Source organism: Scyliorhinus torazame, chromosome 16, assembly GCF_047496885.1.
Source record: "Scyliorhinus torazame isolate Kashiwa2021f chromosome 16, sScyTor2.1, whole genome shotgun sequence".
Lineage (NCBI taxonomy): Eukaryota > Metazoa > Chordata > Chondrichthyes > Carcharhiniformes > Scyliorhinidae > Scyliorhinus > Scyliorhinus torazame.
Genome location: NC_092722.1, coordinates 181845180 through 181868050, shown reverse-complemented (window position 1 = coordinate 181868050; position 22871 = coordinate 181845180). Strand labels below are relative to the sequence as shown.

General features: G+C 49.1%; 1 protein-coding gene across 1 annotated transcript in view; it reads right to left on the bottom strand.

Annotated features, from left to right (window-relative positions):
- The window catches only part of LOC140393267 (uncharacterized), a 101879-nt gene that overhangs the window by 51012 nt on the left and 27996 nt on the right, over positions 1 to 22871 (bottom strand). The window contains exons 3-4 of the mRNA XM_072479552.1: positions 4874 to 5167; positions 189 to 479 (exon numbers count right to left, since the gene is read on the bottom strand). Coding sequence (XP_072335653.1) covers positions 189 to 479; positions 4874 to 5167 — 585 coding nt within the window. The remainder of the gene's footprint in view (positions 1 to 188; positions 480 to 4873; positions 5168 to 22871) is intronic.

Sequence of the window (22871 nt, the reverse complement as noted above, 5' to 3'; positions counted from 1 at the left end):
CTTTCTTCCTTCATTAGCGATGAGTTTTTAAATTGTAACTTACTATCTTTAGGCTAAAATAATATTGTTAGCTATCATCAATTGGCAAGTAATATGGCTGCTGAGAAATGCCAACTACTGGGTTGGGAATTTTGAACAGTAAGCCTTTGTGTTTCGTACAGAATACGAATTCGAGAAGAAAGACTCACCTGCCAAAGCCAGTTTAACCTCATCACTCCATGTTTCAAACAAACGTCCTCTCACATTGTTGGTGATGCCGCACTCATAGGTGACACTTTGGTTCTCCGATAAGCTGTGAAGAGTAAGATTTTGAAGGCTTCCGTCTTTACTGCTGGATTGCAAGAGGACATTGTCCTTCCTCCACCAGTACTGAACACCCTGCGGAGTGCCTGGCACTTTGCAGGATAAGTGGACAGGCTGACCATCACCAATGGCGTTTGCTGGAGGCTCCACAATAATGGCAGGCTTGGGAGGGTGTCCTGTTAAGAAAAATAGACAAGTGACCATTAGATCGCTGACAGCGAAGAGCTAAAGGCAGACGGATTCTGATAGGGCTACTGAAGGACTGTGCACACAATCTCTTATCATGTCCACAGAACATGGGAGCCATTCACCCAATTGTTCCGAGACCTGTTTGCGGCCAACAAACAAGCAGAAGAATAGCCAGGTAGCCAAGAAACAGGGGAGAGTAGCCAAAGCATGAGAGGGAGAGATAGACCGGGAGGGTAGATGGACAGCTAAATCTAAGAGGAAGGAAAGGCGAGCCATGTGGGGAGGGGGGGGGGGGGGGGGGGGGGGGGGGGCAGGAGCAGGGGGGGGGGGGGGCGGTAGAGGGAAGAGACGGAACAATAGAGGAGAGCCAGGGAGGGGGAGGGGGGAGGCAGGGAAACGTTAACAAACTTAACGTCCACAGGAACAGAGAAAACGGGGAAGACGAGAGGGCCGCAGAAGCGAAAGTGCGCACGAGACGACAACGGAAGCGAACTCCGTCTGGGAGAAGCAAGGGACGACAACACCACGAACAGATTCATACTTTTGTGTGTAAATAATTTTGCCAAGTGTACAGAGCTGCTGCTGTTGAGCGGGGGGCATAATACCGTCCGATGGCTTCTCGGGGGAAAATTAAAACATCAGCAGCAGCAGCGACCCGTAGGGGAGTGGGGGTGAGTGCTCCATTGGGAGGGTGTGGGAAGACTGAGGCGCGTGGGGTTACGTCTAGTTAATTGCTATTGTATATGCTCTTTTTGCACTATGTTAATGTTCACTCTATTTTGCTGTGTTAGGATTATTACTATTTATTATGAAAAACTCTGCAAAACTTTAATAAAAAAATATTTTAAAAAAAAATCATTGTATCATGCGATCAGTACACGGGAAGCTGATAATGTGAAACAGGCTGGTTTCAATCTTGGAGCCAGCAGGTGGAGAGATGTGAGTGGATTCTGATGGAATGACATGAATGAAGCAGGTTGAATGGGGAAAAATGACTTTTCCTTGCTCCAGGGCTTGCTTGCGATTTCCATGATGCAGTGCCAGATCTCAGCTTGGCAACCATTGATGGGATTGTGAACTTATCATGTCAACAGGTGCTGGCACAAACCACAGGGAATCCGAACAGTGTATATGGTTTACTCTACAGAGCTATCATTATAGACAAGTTGCAGGGATCAGAATGGATTTTCTTTAACAACAGTTTTCTCCGCCTTAAAGATCTGTGGATTATCTGCTGGGGGAAGGTTGCACATATGTTGGACACTCCACATCACCAACCTGAGCCTCTCCAGTTCTTGTGCACAATGTAAACTCCAGCTACCTCAAGCGAGCCCCACCTGCTCAGACCTGGGTGGAGTCCATGCAGACTCAGTAAGAGAAATAACATTTTCTGGGTGAGCAGTTGACCTGTTCACTGTCTCTGGGACATATAATAACAGTTACTTGCTTTTATATAGCAACTTTAACATGTTGAAGAAAACCTTGGCATTTCATGGCAGCGTTGTCAGACAAAATTTGAAATGAAAATCACTTATTGTTACAAGTAGGCTTCAAATGAAGTTACTGTGAAAAGACCCTAGTCGCCACATTCCGGTACCTGTTCAGGGAGGCTGGTACGGGAATTGAACCACGCTGCTGGCCTGCCTTGGTCTGCTTTAAAAGCCAGCTCCTTAGCCCTGTGCTAAACCAGCCGACATCAAGCCACAGGAAAAAGTATAGTTGAGAGATAAATTTCAGATAGTGGGTGCTCTGCGACGCTGGAAGGGCGATTTGCGATCGGGCGGAGAATTTGTTGCTCGCGTCCCCTGCTGGCGGCGGCGTCGAGGTTCACGCCCCTTGCCAGCGGGAGAATGTAAATGGGCCATTAAAGTTCCATTTGCATCCCATTAATGGATCGGACACCATTCTCTGAACCCGTGTGATTCTCCAGTCCTCTGGGCCGCGGGTCATGTGGTTGGGAATTGGTACAGGTCTTGACAAGCACTTACTTGATGCGGTGGATCTCATGGCGGGCCAGTGGGGTAACTCTTTACGGGAGCAGTCCAGACAGAGGGAGTGGAAAAAAATCACAGGTTGGATTCCAGTAACCCGGCGACGAAATTGTGATCGGCGATCGAGCGGAGAATGGATTCTGATCCCGGAATCGGGGCTGGCGCCGGTTTGACGTTGGTCCGCAATGCTCCGCCCCCTCCAAATCAATGTCACTGTGATGTGCGCCGCGTCCCGTTTCAACGCCGTTGGCATATCATCAGCCGGCACACCCGCAGTGCTCTGATCCCGATGGGCCAAGATCCCGACGGCGCTGGCCATGTGTGGTCCCAGCGGTCGGGAACCCTGTGTGCCGGCTACGGACAGTGTCCAGCGCCGCCATACTCGGCCAGGATCCCTGCCGCTGGCCAGGGAGTCTTCGGCTAGGGCTGGGGGGACTGGTGTGGGGTGGCCAGGGGGTTGGGCTGTGGGTTCGGCGTTGGAGGGTTAGGGTTCGCGCACAGCCGGTGCCATGTTTTACGGCGCAACCGGTACAGGCCGTCAGCCCCACGCATGGGCAGCCCCAGACCCGGCCATCCCCAGCCGTTTTCACCACCATCCACACGGTTTCACACGGTGCCAGTGCTAGCCCCTCACCGGTACCAGAATCAGTGAGGGGTTCGCGCTGATTTTCCTGTCATGAACCTCCTGTGGATTTTCCATTCGCGTCGGCACTTAACCTCAGAGACGGAGAATCCAGCCCCAGTCCTTTTAAACTCACCTGGGCAATACACCTGCTGGCTCAGGCAGAGGAAGCAGCACCTGTCAATTCCTGGAAAGGGAAAACCAGTCAGCTGGGTGTAACCCCCTCAGATCTTTGATCTGCAAGCCTTTCATTTAAATCTCTGTGAAATTGCTTTAACTAGGCTGTGATTGTCAGCTTCCACACACACACGGACTGTCTGGGTTGTTTAATTCATCTCCCTTCAGCTTGAGTGACTTCCAAGTAGTCATTTGTGAAACTAATGAGTTAGGTGCTTTAAGTTCTCCCACATCCTCTTTATCTCTGCAGAAAGCATTTAACTGTCTTTGATGTGGTCCAGGAGCTGTCAATCATAGCTGGATGCTTATAAACATTGTGGTTTGTTTCACAGCTGACTACTAAAAAGCCACTCAAGCAAAGTAAACACTATGTTAAAACGAATTGTGGGTTGCCTCATTGTTAACCCGCTGGAAGTTGCCTTATTTTGACAAGAATGATAAGGTTCCCCACGGTAGGCTATTGCAGAAAATACGGAGGCTGGGGATTGAGGGTGATTTAGAGATGTGGATCAGAAATTGGCTAGCTGAAAGAAGACAGAGGGTGGTGGTTGATGGGAAATGTTCAGAATGGAGTACAGTCACAAGTGGAGTACCACAAGGATCTGTTCTGGGGCCGTTGCTGTTTGTCATTTTTATCAATGACCTAGAGGAAGGCGCAGAAGGGTGGGTGAGTAAATTTGCAGACGATACTAAAGTCGGTGGTGTTGTCGATAGTGTGGAAGGATGTAGCAGGTTACAGAGGGATATAGATAAGCTGCAGAGATGGGCTGAGAGGTGGCAAATGGAGTTTAATGTAGAGAAGTGTGAGGTGATTCACTTTGGAAGGAATAACAGGAATGCGGAATATTTGGCTAATGGTAAAGTTCTTGAAAGTGTGGATGAGCAGAGGGATCTAGGTGTCCATGTACATAGATCCCTGAAAGTTGCCACCCAGGTTGATAGGGTTGTGAAGAAGGCCTATGGAGTGTTGGCCTTTATTGGTAGAGGGATTGAGTTCCGGAGTCGGGAGGTCATGTTGCAGCTGTACAGAACTCTGGTACGGCCGCATTTGGAGTATTGCGTACAGTTCTGGTCACCGCATTATAGGAAGGACGTGGAGGCTTTGGAGCGGGTGCAGAGGAGATTTACCAGGATGTTGCCTGGTATGGAGGGAAAATCTTATGAGGAAAGGCTGATGGACTTGAGGTTGTTTTCGTTGGAGAGAAGAAGGTTAAGAGGAGACTTAATAGAGGCATACAAAATGATCAGGGGGTTGGATAGGGTGGACAGTGAGAGCCTTCTCCCGCGGATGGAAATGGCTGGCACGAGGGGACATAGCTTTAAACTGAGGGGTAATAGATATAGGACAGAGGTCAGAGGTAGGTTCTTTACGCAAAGAGTAGTGAGGCCGTGGAATGCCCTACCTGCTACAGTAGTGAACTCGCCAACATTGAGGGCATTTAAAAGTTTATTGGATAAACATATGGATGATAATGGCATAGTGTAGGTTAGATGGCTTTTGTTTCGGTGCAACATCGTGGGCCGAAGGGCCTGTACTGCGCTGTATTGTTCTATGTTCTATGTTCTAATGGTGAAAGTACCTGCCTCGTACCTGCTACAACCACCTCAACCAAATCGCTTCGTTCCTTCAGCTTTTTCCCATTGACTGTGTTGAGTGCGGCACAGTGATAAAAGCCAGCATCCTTTACTTTACTGGTCTCCATCGAATAATTCACTCCTTCCTGTATTTTCCTGACAATTCGGATGTCTGTCGGTTTGTGCTTGTACCAGTAGTATTCTATAGGGAGGGATCCGTGCGCAGATTGACATCTCAGATGGAAAGGATCGCCCAACAGAACTACAAGTTGCTCAGGCGCTTTAATCACCACCGGCTTGGAAACTGGAACTGGAAAAGCAGAAGAATGAGGTTACATGTGACATTATTATTCGAGTCCTGTGTACACAAAGACAGGCCAATGAAACTGATTCTGGGACTGACAATTCATCACATGGTGAGTTTCTCCGAGCTCAAAGGAGCTATTGTCAAAAAAGAAAGATTTGGGCAGCACGGTGGCACAGTGGTTAGCATTGCTGCCTCGCGGCGCCGAGGTCCCAGGTTCGATCCCGGCTCTGGGTCACTGTCCCTGTGGAGTTAGCACATTCTCCCCATGTCTGCGTGTGTTTCGCCCCCACAACCCAAAGATGTGCAGGGTAGGTGGATTGGTCACAAAATTGCCCCGTAATTGGTAAAAATGAATTGGGTACGCTAAATTTATATTAAAAAAAAGAAAAAGAGAAAATAAGAAGACAGTTTGCCACCCCAAGATACCTCAAAGCTCTATACAGGCCAACTAATCGTCACTGTTGAAATGTAGGAAATAGGGCAGGCAATTTGTGCACAGCAAGCTCCAAGAAACAGCAGTTTCATTACAACCAGAGAATCTGTCCTTTAACAATGTTGGCCCAGAGGTGAATGTTGACCAGGACACCAGGACGAACTCCCCTGGTCCTCTTCACCACAGTGCTGTGGGATCAGGGAGATAATGATGACCCTGTGTCAGTCATGGCTCAGTTGGTAGCTCTCTTACCCCCTGAATCAGAAGGTTGTGTTTTCAACTTCGCCTCTGGGACACAAGCACAAAAATCAAAGTTGACACTTCAGTACTGAGGGAGTGCTGCACTGTCGGAGGTGCCAACTTCTAGATAAAACGGTAACCAAAGTCCTGTCTGCACTCTCAGGTCAGCACAACAAATCCCTCGGCACTATTTAGAAGAAGAGCAGGGGAGTTACCCCTGGTGTGCTGGCCAATAATTATTTCTCAGTCAACATCACAAAGGGCGACACGATGGCGCAGTGGTTAGCACTACTGCCTCATGGCGCCGAGGACCCAGTTTCGATCCCAACCCTGGGTCACTGTCCGTTTGGAGTTTGTACGTTCCCCCGTGTCTGCGTAGGTCTCACCCCCACAACCCAAACATGTGCAAGGTAGGTGGATTGGCCACACTAAATTGCCCCTTAATAGGATTTTTTTTTAAAAAAAGCATCATCGCAAAAAACACTTTATCTGGTCATGGTACTGTGGTATTGTCAATACAGCAATTATCCAGAGACCTAGGGATAATGCTCTGGAGATCTGGGTTTGAATCCTACCAAGGTAGAGTGACTTGGACATGCTGAATTCTCTCTCAGTGTACCCGAACGGGCCCTGGAATTTGGCGACTAGGGGATTTTCACAGTAACTTCATTGCAGCGTTAATGTAAGCCTACTTGTGACAATAAAGATTATTATTATGTTGAAATATGAATTCAATAAACAAAATGTGGAATTAAAAGACTAGAGATGGCCATAAGACCACTGGCAATGGTTGGAAAAACCCAACTGGTTCACTAATGCTCTTTAGGGAAGGAATTTTGCCACCCTTACCTGGCCTGTCCTACATGTGACCCTAGATCCACAGCAACGCAGTTGGCTATGAAATGTCCTCTGAAATGGCCTCGTAAGTCATTCAGTTCAAGATCTTGGGCGAAATTCTCCAGTATCGGCGCGATGTCTGCCGACCAGCGCCAAAAACGGCGCTAATCAGTCCGGCATCGCGCCGCCCCAAAGGTGCGGAATCCTCCGCATCTTGGGGGGCCGAGCCCTAACCTTGAGGGGCTAGGCCCGCGCCGGACTGATTTCTGCCCCGCCAGCTGGTGGAAAAGGTCTTTGATGCCCCGCCAGCTGGCGCGGAAATGACATCTCCGGACGGCGCATGCACGGGAGCGTTAGCGGCCGCTCACGGCATCCCCGCGCATGCGTTGTGGAGGGAGTCTCTTCCGCCTCCGGCATGGTGGAGACCGTGGCGAAGCGGAATGAAAAGAGTGCTCCCACGGTACAGGCCCGCACGCGGATCGGTGGGCCCGGCAACCGTGGGGGCACCCCCCGTGGCCAGATCGCCCTGCGCCCCCCCCCCCCCCCAGGACCCCGGAGCCCGCCCGCGCCGCCTTGTCCCACCGGTAAGAAAGGTGGTTTAATCCACGCTGGCGGGACAGGCATTCTAGCAGCGGGACTTCGGCCCATCCGGGCCGGAGAATCGCGGGTGGGGGGGGGGGGGGGGGGGGGGGGGGGGGGGCGGCCCGATTCCCGCCCCCGCCGAATCTCCGGTGCCGGAGAATTCGGCAACCGGCAGGGGCGGGATTCACACCAGCCCCCGGCTATTCTCCGACCCGGCGGGGGGGGTCAGAGAATCTCGCCCCTTGTGTCAGGTACAGGAGGGGAGGCCCAAGGTGGGCAGGGGAGAGAGGATGGGTCTCCCAAGATCAGCTCCGGGAGGGGTTGGTAGATGTGGAAAGGGGTCCGCTAAGGAGGGAGGGTACCCCTCCTTCCCACCAGAGACCCAAGCAGGGTGACCTGCTGAGCTTCCCCTGCCCCTGAAAATTGTGGCCGGACAGGACGCAGCCCTCAAGTGGCTATTAATTGTCAAATGAAGGCCTTCAATTGGGAGAAAGTTGGGTGGGCAGCAATAGGCCTTGTCCATCCTTCCCCTGAAAACCGAGGACAGTTTGAGGGTAGGTGAGAAGGTGGCGGGTAGTTCACCCCGGGAATTTTACAACACACTTGCGGGTACCTGTAAAATTCTTCCCCTTGTTCTGTTTGAATTCTGTGTCAGGCTGAAACATTTTTCAAAACCGAACATCCCGATTTCAATATAGGCAAAAGCATTTCATTTAGCGACCCATTTTTTGCCTGAGTTTGAGTTTTCCAGCATTATTTGACCTATATTTATCAAGAAAGGTTTGGATTGAGAAGACATGCTGTTCTGGCAGCTATTAAATTTGATTAATCACCTAAGGCGCTGTTTGGAATTTCCTCCGGCCCCTTCAAATTCACAAATTTTGATTCAATATCATTTCAAGGTTTTCTGTAAATTGATAATTTAACATCGTAACATTGCAGATTTGGAAATATCTGCTAAAGCTTAGAAAAAGTTATTGGGAAATGTATTTCAAGTCTGACCGGCAACGCTTGCAGATCTTGGGGTGAATTCTCCGTCGGCGGGGTTCTCCGTTCTGCCCGCAGCGCACCCCCGCCCGTGCGTTTCCCGGTGGCGTGGGGTGACTCTGATTGGAAATCCTATTGACAAACGGCGGGAGTATGGAATCTCACCGCCAGTGACGGCGCACCACGGTGAGACACGCAGCTGGGAGACAGAGAATTCACCCCCTTGTATTTGGAGTGTAATGTTTTGTTTAGTTGCTAAACTGACTTCCCTCCTCTTAAGCGAACAAGTCAGGCCTCTCCCTTGTATGGGGTGGCTAAGTACGTCCTGAGGCCAATGAGAGGTTGTTTATTATCATCTGTGGGAAGTGTCTCTAGAATGGTTTGAATCATAGAATCCCTACTGTACAGAAGGAGCCCATTCGGCCCATCAAGTCTGCATCGACCATCCGAAAGAGCACCCCATCCAGACCCACTCCCCCTCCCCCCCTGTAACCCCACCTAACCATTGGGCATTAAGGTGAAATTTAGCATGGCCAATCCACCTAACCTGTCCATCTTTGGTCTGTGGGAGGAAAACGGAGCACTCGGAGGAAACCCACGCAGACATGGCGAGAACGTGCAAACTCCACACAGACAGTCACCCGAGGTCGGAATTGAACCCAGGTCCGTGGCGCTGTGAGGCAGCTGTGCCATCGTGCCTGCTTGTTGTTTGGCTTGCTGTTATCTCAGCCTTAGCTCTGTTGGTAGTTCTCTTGTCTTTGAATCAGAAGGTTCAACGTTCTAAAGGTCACTCCAGAGACATAAATGTAAAATCTAGACTGAGACTCCAACGCATTGAGAGGCTGCTGCAGTGTCAGAGGTCGAGATACTAAACCAAGCCTGGCCTCTCGGGTGGATGTAGACGATCCCACAGAAATCCTCCCTGGTGTTTTGGCAAATGTGTATCTCCCTACAGGGCCAAGGGAGAAAAATCCTGGGCTCTGGGACTTCTCCTGATTCTGGGTCCCTTATTCCCCACCCCCACATCCCCCCTCCCCACGTAACCCACCCCATCAATCATGCAGGATATTATCCCCCCTTTAGATTCAGCAACCAATTCACCAAACACAGAAAGGTCGGAGTGAACTGATAAAGCTCATTGTCGCCATCTGATCCAAAATATCGTCCAATATATATATGCAGCATAGGTCGTCAATATTGTGTGCAGCAACAATAAAATTAACTGCTAGTTTGTTTGTGGGCTGTAGGGGACCTCAATGCGACTATTAAACAAACCAGAAAGTACACATTTTATTTTATCAGTATTGTGTAATATCGTTAATTGGAGAAGAAAATATCTAATTAGTTATTTATAACTTCGCACAGATGATAAGACTGATTCTGGTGACTGTCTCAGCCTCATTAATATGGTCTCCACATTGCACCCAATTCAATGTCACACAGTTACACTCTGTGATGTCATTGCCAGTGGCAGAATAGGCAGTGACCAGGAGCAGAGATGCTTATCAAGCAGTTATTAAAGCTGTTTTCCTATCAATTTTCAAATATATTTTAAGCATCGACAGATTCTCTAAGAAACATCAGGCAAGACTCTGGCTCCAAACCCCGAAAGAAAATTCACACTACACTCAACAACGTTCGTCCCACACTTCACGCATTGCTAGTCTTGCTATTTAAACTGATCCGCAGAACCTCCTTCGGTCAATGTTCTGCCCCACCCCCCCAATGCCCCCAACACCAATTCCGACCTCCACCAATTCATCCAACAGCCCCAACCCCGACCACCGACCCTGGATCCAACAAACTCAAAATAGAGATTTCACTTACCATTGTTCACCCACCAGCACTGGGTGGCTGCGCTGCTGACCCTTGGGCAGCTTCGTGGTTTTCTGGCAGGCTTTGCAGAATAAATCAGACTCATGAAACTGCACGAAGGTTGGGAGCAGCCTTGCAGCAACTCAGTGAAAAAGTTACTTGGCAGACTGGCTTTGTAAAGAAAAAAATAGGGTGATAGTTCGGATTTTTTTTAAAGCCGGTCTTTCAGGCCGGCAGTCACGCTTTAGGCAGCTCAGACTGGGGAACAATAAGAAACTCCATTTAGGGCAGCATGGTAGCACTGTGGTTAGCACAATTGCTTCACAGCTCCAGGGTCCCAGGTTCGATTCCCGGCTTGGGTCACTGTCTGTGCGGAGTCTGCATGTTCTCCCCATGTGTGCGTGGGTTTCCTCCGGGTGCTCCGGATTCCTCCCACAGTCCAAAGATGTGCAGGTTAGGTGGATTGGCCATGCTAAATTGCCCTTAGTGTCCAAAATTGCCCTTAGTGTTGGGTGGGGTTACTGGGTTATGGAGATAGGGTGGAGGTGTTGACCTTGGGTAGGGTGCTCTTTCCAAGAGCCGGTGCAGACTCGATGGGCCGAATGGCCTCCTTCTGCACTGTAACTTCTATGAAATTCTATGAATATATCCGGGTTACAATAGTGACTGCATTTTGTTTCTGTAAAATGCTTTGAATACTGAGGGGTTGTGAAAGGTGCGGGGCCAGAATTCTCTGGCCGTTCGCTCTCGGGGGCTTCTCTGGTCCTGCGGGTGCCGTACCCCCACCCACGGGTTTCCCAGTGGCGTGGGGTGGCTTCAATAGGAATTCCCGTGAACAGCGGCGAGAGCAGAGGATGCTGGCCGCAGGCGGACGGCACGGCGCCTCCCCCCCGCTGGGAGGCCAGAGAATCCCACCCCTGGTATCAGTTCTTCCAATGACCTCGCCACCTGGTCTCAAAGGCAGAAAGAGTTTCCGAAGAGCTGACTTTCATTCTCGTTTTGTAAACTTTTATTTGGAAGATTGTTCAGCTGTGATTTGTTTTCTATAAAATGTGATATTTGGAATATGAATGCTGCTCCAAGTATCACTTTCAGAGGAACATTTTGTTTGCTTTCTTGCACATTGGTTTTGCTGGAAATATCAGATGAGGGGAAGTGATTCTGATAGGCTGGTATTTCATTGAGGCTTTGGATTGGTATCTCTGCCTCCCAGGCCGCCACTCTGCTGGCCGGGTCATTACTCTGCGGGCAGGACTGGGTACTCTGCAGGCAGGGTCACTATCCTGTGGGCAGGGTGGGTACCCGTTGATCAGGTCACTACTTTGTGAGCAGGGTTAATACCCTGCTGACCAGGCAGTACTCTGTGGCAGGGTGGGTACTCTGTGGGCAGGGTGGGTACTCTGTGGGCAGGGTGGGTACTCTGTGGGCAGGGTGGTACTCTGTGGCCAGGGTTGGTACTCTGTGGTACTCTGTGGGCAGAGTTGGTACTCTGTGGCATCTGTGGCAGGGTTGGTACTCTGTGGCCAGGGTTGGTACTCTGTGGTACTCTGTGGGCAGGGTTGGTACTCTGTGGCATCTGTGGCAGGGTTGGTACTCTGTGGGCAGGGTTGATACTCTGTGGCCAGAGTTGGTACTCTGTGGTATCTGTGGCAGGGTTGGTACTCTGTGGTATCTGTGGCAGGGTTGGTACTCTGTGGGCAGGGTTGATACTCTGTGGGCAGGGTGGGTACTCTATGGGCAGGGTGGTACTCTGTGGGCAGGGTCGGTACTCTGTGGGCAGGGTTGGTACTCTGTGGCATCTGTGGCAGGGTTGGCACTCTGTGGGCAGGGTTGATAGATTGTGGGCAGGGTGGGTGCTCTGTGGGCAAAGTTGGTACTCTGTGGGCAGGGTTGATACTTTGTGGGCAGGGTGGGTACTCTGTGGGCAGAGTTGGTACTCTGTGGTACTCTGTGGAAGGGTGTGTGCTCTGTGGCAGGGTGGGTACTCTGTGGCAGGGTTGGTGCTCTGTGGGCAGGGTGGGTACTCTGTGGGGAGGGTTGGTACTCTGTGGTACTCTGTGGCAGGGTTGGTACTCCGTGGGCTGGGTTGATACTCTGTGGGCAGGGTGTGTACTCTGTGGGCAGTGTTGATACTCTGTGGGCAGGGTGGGTACTCTGTGGGCAGGGTGGTACTCTGTGGGCAGGGTGGGTACTCTGTGGCAGGGTTGGTACACTGTGGGCAGTGTTGATACTCTGTGGGCAGGGTGGGTGCTCTGTGGCCAGGGTTGGTACTCCGTGGGCAGGGTTGATACTCTGTGGGCATGGTGGGTACTCTGTGGGCAGGGTGATACTCTGTGGCCAGGGATGGTACTCTGTGGTACTGTGTGGCCAGGGTTGGTACTCTGTGGGCAGGGTTGCTACTCTGTGGCCAGGGTTGGTACTCTGTGGGCAGTGTTGATACTGTGTGGCCAGGGTTGGTACTCTGTGGGCAGAGTTGGTACTCTGTGGGCTGGATTGGTACTCTGTGGTTCTCTGTGGGGAGGGTTGGTACTCTGTGGGCACGGAGGATACTCTGTCGGCAGGGTTGATACTCTGTGGGCAGGGTAGGTACTCTGTGGGCAGGGTTGGTATTCTGTGGGCAGGGTGGTACTCTGTGGCCAGTGTTGGTACTCTGTGGTATTCTGTGGCCAGGGCTGGTACTCTATGGGCTTGGTTGGTACTCTGTGGGCAGGGTTGGTAGTCTGTGGCATCTGTGGCCGGGTTCGTACTCTGTGGCAGGGTGGGTACTCTGTGGCAGGGTGGATACACTGTGGCAGGGTGGGTACTCTATGTGCTTGGTTGGTACTCTGTGGGCAGGGTTGGTACTCTGTGGCAGGGTGGGTACACTGTGGCAGGGTGGGTATTCTGTGGGCAGGGTGGGCACTCTGTGGGCAGGATGGGTACTCTGTGGGCACGGAGGATACTCTGTCGGCAGGGTTGATACTCTGTGGGCAGGGTGTGTGCCCTGTGGCCAGCATTGGTATTCTGTGGCCAAGTTTGTACTCTGTGGCCATGGGTTGGTACTCTGTGGGCAGGGTGGGTACTCTGTGGGCAAGGTTGGTACTCTGTGGGCAGAGTTGGTACTCTGTGGGCAGGGTTGGTACTCTGTGGCAGGGTGTGTACTCTCTGGCCAGCGCTGGTATTCTGTGGCCAGGTTTGTACTCTGTGGGCAGGGTGGGTATTCTCTGGGCAGAGTTGGTACTCTGTGGGCAGGGTTGGTACTCTGTAGGCAGGGTTGGTACTCTGTGGGCAGGTTTGATACTCTGTGGGCAGGGTGGGTACTCTGTGGGCAGGGTGGTACTCTGTGGCCAGTGTTGGTACTCTGTGGTACTCTGTGGGCAGAGTTGGTACTCTGTGGGCAGGGTTGGTACTCTGTGGCATCTGTGGCAGGGTTGGTACTCTGTGGACAGGGTTGATACTTTGTGGGCAAGGTGGTTACTCTGTGGGCAGAGTTCGTACTCTGTGGGCAGTGTTGGTACTCTGTGGCATCTGTGGCAGGGTTGGCACTCTGTGGGCAGGGTTGATACTTTGTGGGCAAGGTGGTTACTCTGTGGGCAGAGTTCGTACTCTGTGGGCAGGGTTGGTACTCTGTGGCATCTGTGGCAGGGTTGGCACTCTGTGGGCAGGGTTGATACTTTGTGGGCAGGGTGGGTACTCTGTGGGCAGGGTGGGTACCCTGTGGGCAGGGTTGATACTCTGTGGGCAGGGTGGGTACTCTGTGGGCAGTGTTGATACTCTGTGGCAGGGTGGGCACTCAGTGGGCAGTGTGGGTACTCTGTGGGCAGGGTTGATACTCTGTGGCAGGGTTGATAATTTGTGGGCAGGGTGAGTACTCTGTGGGCAGGGTGGGTACTCTGTGGGCAGGCTTGGTACTCTGTGGGCAGGGTTGGTACTCTCTGGCAGGGTGTGTACTCTGGGGCCAGCTTTGGTAATCTGTGGGCAGGGTTGGTACGCTGTGGGCAGGGTGGGTACTCTGTGGGCAGGGTTGGTACTCTGTGGCAGGGTGTGTACTCTGTGGTACTCTGTGGCTGGGTTGGTACTCTGTGGGGAAGGTTGGTACTCTGTGGGCAGGGTGGGTACTCTGTGGGCAGAGTTGGTACTCTGTGGGCAGGTTTGGTACTCTGTGGGCAGAGTTGGTACTCTGTGGGCAGGGTTGGTACTCTGTGGGCAGGGTTGTTACTCTGTGGCATCTGTGGCAGAGTTGGTACTCTGTGGGCAGCGTTGATAGTTTGTGGGCAGGGTGGGTACTCTGTGGGCAGAGTTGGTACTGTGAAGGCAGGGTTGGTACTCTGTGGTACTCTGTGGCAGGGTTGGTACTCCGTGGGCAGGGTTGATAATCTGTGGGCAGGGTTGATACTCTGTGGGCAGGGTGGGTACTCTGTGGGCAGGGTGGTACTCTGTGGCCAGGCTTGGTACTCTGTGGTACTCTGTGGCTAGGGTTGGTATTCTGTGGCCAGGGTTGGTACTCTGTGGGCAGGGTTGGTACTCGGTGGGCAGGGTTAGTACTCTTTTGTAACTCTGTGGCAGGGTGGGTACTCTGTGGGTAGGGTGGGCGCTCTGGTATACTGTGGGCAGGGTGGGTACTCTGTGGGCAGGGTGGGTACTCTCTAGCAGGGTTGGTAGTCTGTGGTACTCTGTGGCAGGGTTGGTACTCTGTGGTACTCTGTAGCAGTGTTGGTACTCTGTGGTACTCAGTGGGCAGGGTTGGTACTCTGTGGTACTCTGTGGCTGGGTCACTACTCTGCTGAACAGAGTTGGTACTCTGTGGCAGGTTTGGTACTCTGCTGGCCCGGGCAGTATTCTGCAGGCAGCACTTCCATCTATTACTAAGTTGAACATTGTGCAGGGAAGCGGATAAAGATGGGATTATGATTTGAATTATTTGGCTGGACTTTATACTGTCACGGCAGAAGATTTGAAGGTTTTGGGCTCATAAAGTCCAGCCCCAGAAATTTGTTTAGTTTTACAGACAAACTGCATCAAAAAACCTCAACTGTCTGAACCGTTAATTAATTTGCTAGATTTTTGTGGTCTGCGCTATATTTTAATATTTTCTGCAAAGCGGCAGGGATAGTGTAATTCTGGATGAGATGTAACTTGACTGCTTTGAAATGTCTCCTCTCAGAGTAACCGGTAACTCTGAGTAACTAGAGTGACGATTATGCGACCAAGCTAGTGATCCGGATAACATGCGTTTAAATCCTACCTTGCTGATTTGAGAACGTGATTTCTGTTTTAAAATATCTGGAAATAAAAACCGCTCTCGCCAGTAACAGTGACCATGAAGCTATCGGATTGACAGAAAAATTAACTTTAGGGAGTGATTTTTTTTAAAAATTCATTCAATGGATGAGGTTTCACTGGCTAGGGCAGCATTTATTGCTCATACCTATTTGCCCTGGAGAAGGTGTTAGCAGTGAGCTTCCTTCTTGAACTGCTGATGACCATGAAGTGTAGGTACTCTCTCTTAGGGAGAGAGTTCCGGTATTTTGACCCAGCAACAGTGAAGGAACAACAATATATTTCCAAGTCAGGATGGTGGAGTGTCTTGGAGGAGAACTCCCAGGTACTGGTGATATTCCCATGTATCGGCAGCCCTTGCCCTCCTAGATGGACAAGGGCAGAAGATGGGTTTGGAAGGTGCTGCCTTAGGAACCTTGGTGAGTATCTGCAGTGCATCTTGTAGACGGTACTCACTGTTGCTACTGTGCATCGGGGGTGGAGGGAGTGAATGTTTATGGAAGGGATGCTAATCAAGCGGGCAGCTTTTCTTGGATGGTGTCGAGCATCTTGAGTGTTGTTGGAGCTGCACTCATCAAGGCAAAGGGAGAGCTGAAAGGTTTATCCAGTCTAGCCTTTATGTGACTCCAATGGCTCTTAAATGGTCTGTGAACTGGCCGAGCAATTCACCTTAGTTGATTATGGCACAGCAGCACAGGGGTTAGCACTGCTGCCTCACAACGCCTGGGAGCTGGGTTCAATTCCGGCCTTGGGTGACTGCCTGTGTGGAGTTTGCACATTCTCCCCGTGTCTGCATGGGTTTCCTCCGGGTGCTCTGGTTTCTTCCCACAGTCCAAAGATGTTGGGTGGATTGGACATGCTTAATTGCCCCTTAGTGTCTAGGGTTATGTGGAATAGGTTGGGAAGGACGGGGGAATGGACATGGATGGGATGTTCTTTCGGAGAGCCAGTGCAGAGTCGATGGGCCGATTTTCCTCCTTCTGCACTGTAGAGAATCTCTGATTCCGAGTATCTAAAGCTGGGCATTAAATGCCAGCAATACCCATTGTGGCTGAACATATCAACGTACAATAGATATAAAATATTAGAAGATCAGAGCTAATTTCTTTATGGGTTCCGAGAGTAAGAAATATCTTGCATTTATATGGGGCCTTATCTGAACCCTAGGTTGTCTCAAAAGCATTTCATCCCAATTGAATATGTTACAAATTAATGAACTTGTGAATTGGCAAGATCTTGTCTGCTGTTTTAACACATGTTAAAATAAATCAATTACCAGTAACACCCGCTCCTGTTATACTAACAATTAAAGGAATACTATATTAATAATATTCCAAAGTCTAATTTTCTTTTTACCCTCCCAATGTGTGAGTGGTAATTTGAGTACTTGATCTACATATGTCTGTGTGGAGGGTTTTATTTTAGGGTGCGCGCTGTCTAGTGTCGTTGAAAAGTTGGAGGACCGGTTGGATCAGCAGGTTTAATTGCAATAACCCTGCTGGTGTTCACAGCCTGGGACCCACGGACAGCCACCCTTTGGCATGTGGAGCTCAGTCGGTCGCCATCTCACCTCTGGGTTAAAAGATCGTGGGTTCAAATTGCACTGCAGAACTTGAACGAAAAGCTCAAGGCTGACATTCTGGGGCCAGCGCTGAGGGAGTGCTGCACTGTGATCCAAACGAGGAGCTCCACATGCCAATGGGTGGCTGCTCCTTGACCAGCACTGTGGACAGCAGCTGGGGTTCATTGCCCATAAACCTGCTGATCCAACTGGTCCTCCAAAATCACCGAGTCACTTACCCTACACTGTCAGGGGTATAATATTTTGGATGAGGTATAAACCACGTTTGGTTTTATATAAACCAAGGCCCTGGCTGTGCACTCAGGCCGATATAAAATATCCCATGGCACTATTTCAGAGGAGAGGAAGGGGGTTTTCCCCTGGTGTCCTGTCCAGCATTTATCCCTCAACCGACATGACAAAAACAGATTATCTGGTGATTATAACATTGCCGTTTGTGGGATCTTGCTGTGCACAAATTGCTTCCTGCATTATAGCAGCGACGTCCGCGTCAAGTACTGGAGTGCCCTGCAGAGCACTTTGGGGCATGCACTGGCTGTGGAAGGCGCCATACGGATGCAAGCTTCTATTTTGAACACCTTCTAAATGAGAAAGAGGACACATCAAGCTTAGCCTGTATCTTTCACGGGCAATCGACAACTGCATCAATGGACACACGCAAAAAAACAAATTTTACAATCAATGCCGTCTTAGAGGAAAGACTTGAAAGAGAACCTCCATGATCTCAGGATACTCCAAAGCATTCAACATCGATGGTGCAATATATGCATGTAATTTGAGTTTTGACAAAAGAGTCGCATTCGGTGGTTTCATAATAGATCTGTTTCAATATGAATTTGGCCATTTATATTTTTATTTGACGTATAGAATATATTTAGCGCTGGAGAGGGTGCAAACATATTGCAAATGACTTTTAAATTTCACCTTCTGAATAGGAAGCTTTCTTATGCACATAATGATTTCTGAGAATCCTTACAGTTTCAATGTGGCACTTTAAATTGCTGCCTCCATTCACCATGCCCCTCACCCCTGCGCCCAATCACAGGGTTGGTGTCGATTAGTAGCAAACCCATGTCAGTCTCGTGGATGTTGGGATCTCAATTCAGAACTGGTGGCACATCTCACGTGTGAATGCTGACGGGGTCGGCAACGAGATGCGAGCTTTATCCCCACGGAAATACTGGGTCTGGGTAGGGGAGGGGTTTAACAGACGGGAATGCACACACACATGCACCACACACACAGCACACTCGGATGCTAATTTAGGATGTGCCGTCCCCTTCTGTTTTCCCTGCTAAAATGAGTCAGCAATTTGCATGTGTCAAAGCTGATGTCGTAAATGGCAGCTGGAACAGATAAGATTGTGCTACCACATTCCCACAGAACTCCACCAAGGGATCAAGAAAGAACACAGATTTATTTTCAATACATACCCCACAAACTTTGCTGACCACTGGAGAATTATACATACAGCCAATAACCAGTTAAAGAAGCCAAAGGCAGCGTGAGATGAATTGTAACATTTGTTTCTCCCTTCCACATAGCTTGCCTCCTTTCATTGGCAAACAAGACAGGGTGTGGAAAAGATTCACAAGAATGATCCCAGGGATTAGGTACTTCAGTTCTCTGGGTCAATTGAGGAAGCTGGGACCCTTCTCCTTGGAGAAGAGATTAAGGGGCAATTTGATCGAGCTATTCAAAATCCTGAGTAGTCTGGACAGAATCGATGGAGTTAAACTGTTGCCACTGGCAGGAGGATTGAGAACCAGAGCACGCTGATTTAATGTGATGAAAAAGATTCAATAGTGACATGAGAGAATGTTTTTTGTTAAAAGCGGCGAGCGGCTAGGGTTTGGAACGCACTGTCTGTGAGTATGGTGGAGGCAAATTCAAGAGAGGCCTTTGAAAGAAAATTGGATAACTGCCTGAAAGTAGGGCAGCACGGTGACGCAATGGTAGCACCGCAGCCTCACGGCGCTGAGGTCCCAGGTTCGATCCCGGCTCTGGGTCACTGTCCGTGTGGAGTTTGCACATTCTCCCTGTGTTTGCATGGGTTTCGCCCCCACAACCCAAAGATGTGCAGGTTAGGTGGATTGGCCACGCTAAATTGCCCCTTAATTGGAAAAATGAATTGGATACTCTAAATTTACAATAATAAAAATAAAAAGAAAGTGACAAGCCCATTTACAAGTCTACGGGGAAATGTCAGGGGAGCGGGATTATAGGGGTCGGTCTTGCTGAAAGCTAGCACAGACATGACGGGCGGAAGGGCCTCTTTCTGTGCTGTAACCATTCCTTGATTCTATGTTACTTAGGTTTCAGTAACTGACAACTGGAAATCGCACAGGAGTCGAACACTTCATCTGGGCTGGCATTGCAATGTTGTACGACGGGAGTGCTGCCCTGTTTGGTGGTGCTGTCCCTTGGATGAGACATTAAGCCTCAGGTCTGTCTGGCCTGTTGGTCGGATGCAAGTGATATGTGGTGAATGTAGGGACTTCAGACCTATTGTATTATATGTATTTGGTGCAGTAAGGGTTAAGAGCCTGGGTTAGTGTGTGTATGACTGCTGCAGTCATGTTTTTAGGACTCCCGGATTGCAAGACAGCTAGGCTTTTTTGGGGGAGCCAGCGGTTCAATTAAAGCACCATAAAAGGTTGGGCTAAAGGATTGTTGTTTGGATTAAGAAGGTTCGCTGTGGAATAGTAATTAGGTAGTGTTTCAGCTCAGTAAAATGATTTAACTAAAGGGAGGGGTTAGTGTACCAGGCATTTGAGCTGACTCACTGATTGTTCAGTTGGTTTCTGGACGTCAAACCATGAAGTCAGTTCCTGAAGACTTCAGCTAGAGATCCTGCATTGTTCTGACAAGATTCTCTTGAAACAGTCTCAAAGCACATCTCTTAAGCAAGTATGCCTGGGTCTGCTAACTGTGTTTAATACTGGAAGGTATCTGAGATGGTTCTGTTGTTTGAATGGAAGTAAAGATAGCAGTTAAGGGTTCTGATGTCACTGTATTGATTACAGTAAGAGTCTTACAACACCAGGTTAAAGTCCGACAGGTTTGTTTCAAACACTAGCTTTCGGAGCGCTGCTCCTTCCTCAGGTGAATGAAGAGGTCTGTTCCAGAAACATATATATAGACAAATTCAAAGATGCCAGACAATGCTTGGAATGCGAGCATTTGCAGGTAATTAAGTCTTTACAGATCCAGAGATAGGGGCAACCCCAGGTTAAAGAGGCGTGAATTGTGTCAAGCCAGGACAGTTGGTAGGATTTCGCAGGCCAGATGGTGGGGGATGAATGTAATGCCATTCAGCCCGTCGTGTCCGTGCTAGCTTTCAGCAAGACCGACCCCTATAATCCCGCTCCCCTGACATTTCCCCGTAGACTTGTAAATGGGCTTGTCACTTTCTTTTTATTTTTATTATTATAAATTTAGAGTATCCAATTCATTTTTCCAATTAAGGTGCAATTTAGCGTGGCCAATCCACCTACCCTGCACATCTATGGGTTGTGGGGGAGAAACCCACCCCAGTCCAACGCCGGCATCTCCACATCACTGATTAGCACTGCTGTTTGTGGAACCTTTGTATGTGCAAATAAGCTGCTGCATATTCCACAGCACAACAGTAGCTGCACTTCAAAGGTACTTCATTGGCTGTAAAACCCTTAGTGATGCCCTGCGGTCAAGAAAGATGCTACATAAATGTGAGGTTGTTCTTTCTTTCTGCTCTAATTGTTATTTACTTTCTCTCCCGATGGGGTTTGCCTCCTTCAACTGGGATTATTTTCATTCTGATCATAGATGTCAAAGGGTGACATTGAATTAGCCTCGATTATAGGTTTGGTGTTTCTTTTTATTGAAGGCGAGGAAAATGCTAATTGGTTAGCAAATAAATTATCACCCATTATTCACATTTGCCTAAAGTTTTAAATCTGGTAAAGTTAAAAAAGTATTGCTTTCATGTAGCAACTTTCATAGCCTCAGGATGTTCCAAAGAGCTTTACAGGCAATAAAAAACTTTAAAGTGTAGTCACTGTTATAATGTAGGTAATGTGTCAGTCAATTGTCTCATGGCAAGACCCCACAAACAACAATCTGATAATGACCAGATAATCTGATTGTTTGGTAATGCTAATTGAGGGATCAATGCCCAACAGAACACCAGGAATAATTCACCTGCGTCTCATAGAACACATTCAACTGAGTGAGCAGACAATGTTGCAGTTTCATAATGATATAAAGGCACCAATGACTCATAAGGAATTGATAAACACTTTGTTGTGGGTTCCTTTATTTATTTAGGCAGATGGGAATTTTTAAACAAAGGTAGAAAGTTTGAAGGCATCAACAGCAGAGTTGTGTGTGCTGTGTTCTGCTCACAGACCAAAGTGAAACTGAGACTGGATCACGTGACAGATCAGTGATGGATTGTTCCTATCCCTTAAAGGCATATAACAACATCCCCTTTTCTTTTTAAAGATAATACCTCCCCTTCTGAAGTATAATTATTTACGATGCATGTTCATGTTTAGTTACCATTACATAAGAGTGCAGAACTGGTGATCTATGAGCCTCTAAAGTGTAGAGTTGAACCATGGGCATGCCTTAACCTTGCAATGGTAATCCTACCTGAAGGTTTCAATCATTTTGGACTGGAGAATAGCCAATGTTGTTCCTTTGTTTAAGAAGGGTAGCAAGGATAATCCCGGGAACTACAGGCCGGTGAGCCTTACTTCAGTGGTAGGGAAATTACTGGAGAGAATTCTTCGAGACAGGATCTACTCCCATTTGGAAGCAAATGGACGTATTAGTGAGAGGCAGCACCGTTTTGTGAAGGGGAGGTCGTGTCTCACTAACTTGATAGAGTTTTTCGAGGAGGTCACTAAGATGATTGATGCAGGTAGGGCAGTAGATGTTGTCTATATGGACTTCAGTAAGGCCTTTGACAAGGTCCCTCATGGTAGACTAGTACAAAAGGTGAAGTCACACGGGATCAGGGGTGAACTGGCAAGGTGGATACAGAACTGGCTAGGCCATAGAAGGCAGAGGGTAGCAATGGAGGGATGCTTTTCTAATTGGAGGGCTGTGACCAGTGGTGTTCCACAGGGATCAGTGCTGGGACCTTTGCTCTTTGTAGTATATATAAATGATTTGGAGGAAAATGTAACTGGTCTGATTAGTAAGTTTGCAGACGACACAAAGGTTGGTGGAATTGCGGATAGCGATGAGGACTGTCTGAGGATACAGCAGGATTTAGATTGTCTGGAGACTTGGGTGGAGAGATGGCAGATGGAGTTTAATCCGGACAAATGTGAGGTAATGCATTTTGGAAGGGCTAATGCAGGTAGGGAATATACAGTGAATGGTAGAACCCTCAAGAGTATTGAAAGTCAAAGAGATCTAGGAGTACAGGTCCACAGGTCATTGAAAGGGGCAACACAGGTGGAGAAGGTAGTCAAGAAGGCATACGGCATGCTTGCCTTCATTGGCCGGGGCATTGAGTATAAGAATTGGCAAGTCATGTTGCAGCTGTATAGAACCTTAGTTAGGCCACACTTGGAGTATAGTGTTCAATTCTGGTCGCCACACTACCAGAAGGATGTGGAGGCTTTAGAGAGGGTGCAGAAGAGATTTACCAGAATGTTGCCTGGTATGGAGGGCATAAACTATGAGGAGCGATTGAATAAACTCGGTTTGTTCTCACTGGAACGAAGGAGGTTGAGGGGCGACCTGATAGAGGTATACAAAATTATGAGGGGCATAGACAGAGTGGATAGTCAGAGGCTTTTCCCCAGGGTAGAGTGGTCAATTACTAGGGGGCATAGGTTTAAGGTGAGAGGAGCAAAGTTTAGAGTAGATGTACGAGGCAAGTTTTTTACGCAGAGGGTAGTGGGTGCCTGGAACTCACTACCGGAGGAGGTAGTGGAAGCAGGGACGATAGGGACATTTAAGGGGCATCTTGACAA